Source organism: Nuphar pumila, chromosome 13 (genome assembly GCF_984573655.1).
Source record: "Nuphar pumila chromosome 13, dmNupPumi1.hap1.1, whole genome shotgun sequence".
NCBI lineage: Eukaryota > Viridiplantae > Streptophyta > Magnoliopsida > Nymphaeales > Nymphaeaceae > Nuphar > Nuphar pumila.
This window is the reverse complement of record NC_143261.1, coordinates 17,243,413-17,249,412: the sequence shown is the minus strand read 5'-3', so window position 1 is coordinate 17,249,412 and position 6,000 is coordinate 17,243,413. Positions and strand designations below refer to the sequence as shown.

The 6,000-nt window shown below is 37.8% G+C and overlaps 1 protein-coding gene across 1 annotated transcript in view; it reads right to left on the bottom strand.

Moving 5' to 3' along the window:
- Positions 1-247: 247 nt before the first annotated feature.
- LOC149817947 (nudix hydrolase 23, chloroplastic-like) overlaps positions 248-6,000 on the bottom strand; it is a 30,031-nt gene continuing 24,278 nt past the window's right edge. Inside the window, exons 4-7 of the mRNA XM_089984596.1 lie at positions 2,125-2,260; positions 1,892-2,032; positions 1,310-1,368; positions 248-655 (exon numbers count right to left, since the gene is read on the bottom strand). Coding sequence (XP_089840722.1) covers positions 595-655; positions 1,310-1,368; positions 1,892-2,032; positions 2,125-2,260 — 397 coding nt within the window. The 3' untranslated portion in view covers positions 248-594. The remainder of the gene's footprint in view (positions 656-1,309; positions 1,369-1,891; positions 2,033-2,124; positions 2,261-6,000) is intronic.

Here is a 6,000-nt window from a genome sequence, read left to right as displayed (position 1 = left end):
CTAGATTATACTAGATGTGCAGCTCAACAATTCAACTGGCCATTGGTTCCCGCAGACGCATGCAAAAAAACCTCCTGACTAGTCTTTGCTTGCGGGAGGGAGGCAACAGGAAAGAAACTCGCAATAAACAGAGATAGGACCCACAATACCAATTCCTGCTGGATGAATCAAAGCCTAATGATACTTTTTTCTCTTTTTTTCCTCAATCCAAAAGAGTGGCAAAGAGACTTCTTTGTCACCCAGCATATTTGCCAAGCAGGAAGACATCTCTAAACATTTATACCAAAGAAAGTTAAGCCATATCCTTGATGATTACATGAAAACCAGTACACTGCAACAATAGAGTGATTCTCATGCTAAAGTGGTAAGCACTTGCAGAACAAAAAGAATGCTAAATGATAATGTTCCCGTGAGAGCCACCAAATACCTGTAAGAGCCACCTAAACTGTGCCACAAAACTATAAGAAAACCTTCCAATATTTCCTCGCTGTAAGCCTACAAGCCACTCATCCAACAGGTCCCATAATGAGAGCAGATTTCAGAACTGATCATTCTCTCTCGTACATCCACTGCAATACGAGCAGCAAAAATATTTCACATGCACAAATGATTGCAGACTGCAAAACTTTGCGTATCAGATGGACTTGCACCTGGCCTGATAACCACATTGATCATAGAAACACATCACTAAATGAATTACCAAAAAAATGATCTTTCTAATATAATGATTTCAACACACTCAAAAAGATAAAACAGGACAACAGCTTCTACAAGCAATACACAAATCTTTTCCTTCTTTGCTGAAGTACAATGAGATATCCTAGGGCAACCAGAATCAACCACCAAAGAGCATCATTTGCAACACAGAAAGTTATGAAATAAACAGCAACATAAAGAAATCCTATCAATGTGACATACGACTCTTTGGGCCATACGTTAACCAATCAAACCCAAAGGAAGCCATCAGCAGCTCAAGAAGCCCCAAAAATCTCAAAGTGGATATCCCATGTTTATTAACCACTGAATGAACTCCAAAACCCTTATTCCCAAGCTAAGCCCCAAGATTTTTAACACTTCAGAAGATAAAAAGGGATTTAGCAGACTCAAATATCTTACAATTCTTACACTTCCAGAATTACATAAGCAAAGTAGATTTCCTCAGTACAGAAACAATTGCATGAAAAAGCAGCCTTGACATCAGCGAAAATATAGAGGCTTGTGCTTAGGCGCAAGACACAGCAATGGTTTAAATTTTAAAAAACTAGCCAAAGACAAAAGGATACAAACAATAGGAATGAACAAACTTTACCTCTTATTTATGGTACAATAATGATACTTGAGTTTTCCATTCTTGACATCATCAGCATACTGCAACAAAAGAATTATTTAGGAAGGACAAATGACTCAACATCAAGAATGATGTTCCAACATATCACAATGGAAAATGATATTCACACAGGCAATGGAGGCACATTAACTATTTGGGGAACTGCACTTAAGTTTGAGACATTGGATATTCGTGCCTTTCAACTTAAAGTTCACTAACTTGACATCGAGCCGATGCATGCAGTTGATGCAAGCAGCCCAGCATGCAGACTGAATCAATCAAATGACTGTAGCACACAACAAAATGCAACTAATTTTGGTGCCAAGCTTCAATGGGACTGGACCAGATAGCTAGGTGACATGGACCTGACCGGCCCAAGTGATCCAACCTGATTGGCAGGTCAATGAGATCTAGGAAATAGAATAATAGAACAAACTATATCAGAAAATTCACTGGATAAGAACAGATAAAAGTTGGTGTAATGAAAAACCATAATAAGAAAAATAATTCAGTAGCAACTGAATATATAAAATAAGATAAGCTCATCCATAGCCAGCACTTTACCATTTTCAGTGTAACATAAACCGAAGAGAAAGCGAGTGAATCATATGGTATATCATTGAGATTAAATAATGCACATTCCAAAGATTCCGGGCCTGGAGAAAAATGTGGTTTCTTCAATTTAGCGTGGAAGATGATGTAGCTCTGTACTGCATATCACACCAAAAGTAGTGAAGCATTTTTAGCAGATCAACAAAGCAAAGGCAGTTTTCACCAAAAAATTTTGCATTTCCTACTTGGCCAATAAGAGGAATATCTAGTTGGGCAAATGGTGAAACCACTTCCACTTCAGCACATGCTTCCTCCAATGTTTCTCTGGCTGCCCCCTCTGCTGCTGACTCACCAAGTTCCATGTACCCTGCAGGAAGTGTCCTGTCAACATAAGATGGGTTCAGTGTCTGTCATACAAATTTCAAGATATGCAAGAGAAGGATGATCTTAGTCATCCTCTTTGTTGTGAAGATTTTGCAAGAAATATATAGTGCATCTACCTGTGATTTTTAAACAAAATAAAAAGCTGCTAACTGAAGAATTACTGACATCCATAACCAACAGGTACACTTCAATCAACAGCAGAAAACCAGCTCAAGCAAAAAGAGTGGTTCACAAGACGAGAATGCTAGAGTTTGACAAACTCAAGTAAAACTGCATGCTTTGTAGATTGGACATAAGGATATCTTATTAACAAATAACTTGTACGACAAAAGGAGAAGGTAAAGGCTGCATAATGTGATCTTCTAACTCGAATGCACAAATAGAAGATAGAATCCCCAGTTTTGTTCAATGAATGAACTAATATGGTAATTTTCTTAGTGAAACATTAAGTGATAATACAACAAACACACAACTCAACAAATCTACCCCTATGCTAAGCCTTGAAGAAAGGGATTCTTGATGGAGCATCTTTAATACTCCACTATAGCATCACTTTCTAAGATCACTGACGCACCTCATTCTGATTATTATCCCAAACCCAATCTTTTTTATAGTTGGATCTTATTCTCCTTTTTCCCAATCCAAGAATTCAGATCCAGGTCAGTCTGGAACCCAACCTCCAACCTATCGGTACTAGGAAACACAACACACCACCTACCTGGCAGTGCCAAAGATGATTAATTAGACGTGGTATTGCTAAGCAGAGAGTTTTTGAGCCAGCTCCAACCATCCCTTGACAAACACCTTAACAAAAAAAAATGATGCAGCCATAAACTTTGGCCATCTTGCAAGCTTTTCTGATTAGTTTCTGGCCACACTACAAGAAGGTTGTCAGAGAACCCTACCAATCTAGTAGGCCCTCTAACTTTGTTTCCCTCAAGCTCATGTAAGAAATTACCAAATGTCAAATTAAAATATGATGATCAGAAAGTCAAGGGCCTCCACTATAACTCTGCCAAATCAATTCTCATCCAGTAATAAGAATCTGACTTGCCCCAAGAAGCTTTCTGAATGTCCCTAGCATCTTCACCATGGAAATGAAGCTTCCTACCAAGTTCCACCCTCCTCTTCCTCCACTGCTACCCTTGCAACCTAAGTTCCCCAATCTTTTATAGAAAATAATATTCAAGGCCTCAGTAAAGAAAGATTAAAGGAAGAAAAACCCTGTAGAAGGATCCAAAGCAAAAAAGCATCACAAGAAAGTGCCAAAATTAAAAAGTGACCATAAACTCTCATTGCCCAAGATAAGAGAAGCTTTTAGGGAGATCAAGAATGTCTTTCATGAGGAGTCCATTGTTGCTAAAAAGGCTGAGATCCTATGCAGACATGCACAGACATATGCATGTACAGAATGTGCAGCTACACAATCCAAAATCTTGATTTGTGCAAATCAAGAATAGGAAAAAAATTAATAAATATGGCACCTTTTGATGTCCAGAACAGTCTCAAGAAGTAAGAAGAGAAAAGGAGAGGTTACTGTTGAACTGATTCCCAATGAGGAACCATGTGATATGATGCCCTTATTTATACAAGACAACATAGAATCCTTTCTTTACACAACAGCTATTTCCTTATTTATTAAGAAAACTAAAATACACAGGAAACAACAATAATAAGGAAAGTATACAAAGTAGGAAAGTGGCACATAACGTGATCTTCTATTCACACTGGATCTGGGTCTGGATCCAATATCCAGATGCAGCTGACATTATCTCTTGATAGCCTCCCTCAAGTTGGACATTTGTAGGTCTTGCTTTGTCAAGACCTTTGTAAAGAGATTTGTCATTTGATTTTTTGAACCAATGAATCTTTCTTCAAGTTCTCCGTTTTCAATTTTACTTCTGCTGAAGTGTTGATCAATCTCTATATGCTTAGTTTTTTCATGATGCGCAAGATTCAATGAATTTTTTATGGCATTCTGAATGTCACAAAATAAAACTGATCTAGGGATTGTCTCATCCAGTTAATGTAGCAAATTTCGTATCCACGTCAACTCTGAAGCTAGAGGTGTCAATGGGCCGGGTTTGACTCGAATCCGACCCGTACCAAACCCTATAGGGTTAGGGTTTGGTGATAAGTAAGAAGGTTCAATTAGAATCCGAGTCAAACCTGAAGGGTCCGATTAATATATGGATCCAGGTATGGTTTGTGAATTTTCATACCAGACCCAAGCCCGACCCGAGTCCCGACTAAGATACACAAATTTTAAATCTAAAAAAGATAAAATTTATTATTTTATTAGGTATGGACTGGGTCTGGTTCATGTAATCCTTATAGGATCCGGGTATGGTTTTCCTTATGGTGGGTTCGATTGGACCCGATACCGTCATTTAAAATTAGGTCTGAGTTTGGTTCCACCTAAGTTCAAACCAAATCTGACCCATTGACACCCTTATTTGAAGGGGTTACTGCCATGGCCCGGTATTCAGCTTCAGTGCTGGATCGAGCTACAACCCTTTGTTTTCGGCTTGACCATGAAACTAGATTACGTCCAATAAATACACAATATCTTGAAATTGACTTTCTTTCGTCTGGATCACCTACCCAATCTGCATCTGATTAGATCATAACTACGAATAGATATTCCAAAATCAAATCCATTGTCATTTTCTAGAAAGGTATTAGTAATAATATTGAAACCTTCGAGTCTATTAATGACTCAAGTAGTGAACAATCTCAAGATCTTCTTCAATACTCTAGACGAAATACTGGGGAGCATCCATGTGCCCTTGACAGATATAATCAACTAACAAATACTGAAGAAACTAGTGTTAGAAGGTCAGAACGAACACATAGGCCTCCAAGTAGGTTTGTCTCATACGAATCCTTCTTACCAAACTACAGGGCATGTCTTTTAGCCATTCATTCCTATCATGAACCATCCAATTATAACGAGGCCAAAAATATAAACGAATGGGTTAAAGCAATGAAAATTGAATTAGATGCATTACACAAGGCTCACACTTGGGCAATTCAACCTCTTCCTATCGAAAAAAAGACAATAGGGTGTAGATGGGTGTTTAAAATTAAAACAAAAAGTGACGGGTCTCTTGAGAGATATAAAGCAAGACTTGTTGCAAAAGGATATTCTCAAGAATATGGTATAGATTATGAAGAGACCTTTGCCTCAGTAGCTCGTATGACTACAGTTAGAACTCTAGTTGCTATAGCATCCATTCGAAAATAACCGATATATCAGTTAGATGTTAATGAATTCTTGAATGAGAACTTAAATAAAGAAGTATACATGGATCCTCCCCCTGGTCTGTCTATTGAATAAGGCATGGTCCTTTGTCTTCAAAAAGCCCTATACGAGCTTAAACAAGCCCCTAAAGCATGGTATGATCGGTTCAGTAGTACGATATTAAAACTTGTTACACTGACACTGCGCTTTTTGTGAGATCTACAGGTACCTCATTCATCATTCTTCTTTTGTATGTTGATGATATGATCATCACAGAGAATGATCAAAAGGAAATTGAAGATATTAAAATTTTGCTTAAAAAATCCTTTGATATGACTGATCTTGGTTTTTTGAGATACTTTTTAGGAATTGAAGTAACCTACTCACCAAGAGGATACATTTTATCTCAAATCAAGTTTGCGGCTGATATTGTTGAGTGTTCAGGAATTACTGACACAAAATATGCTGATACTCCTGAAGTAATAAATGTGAA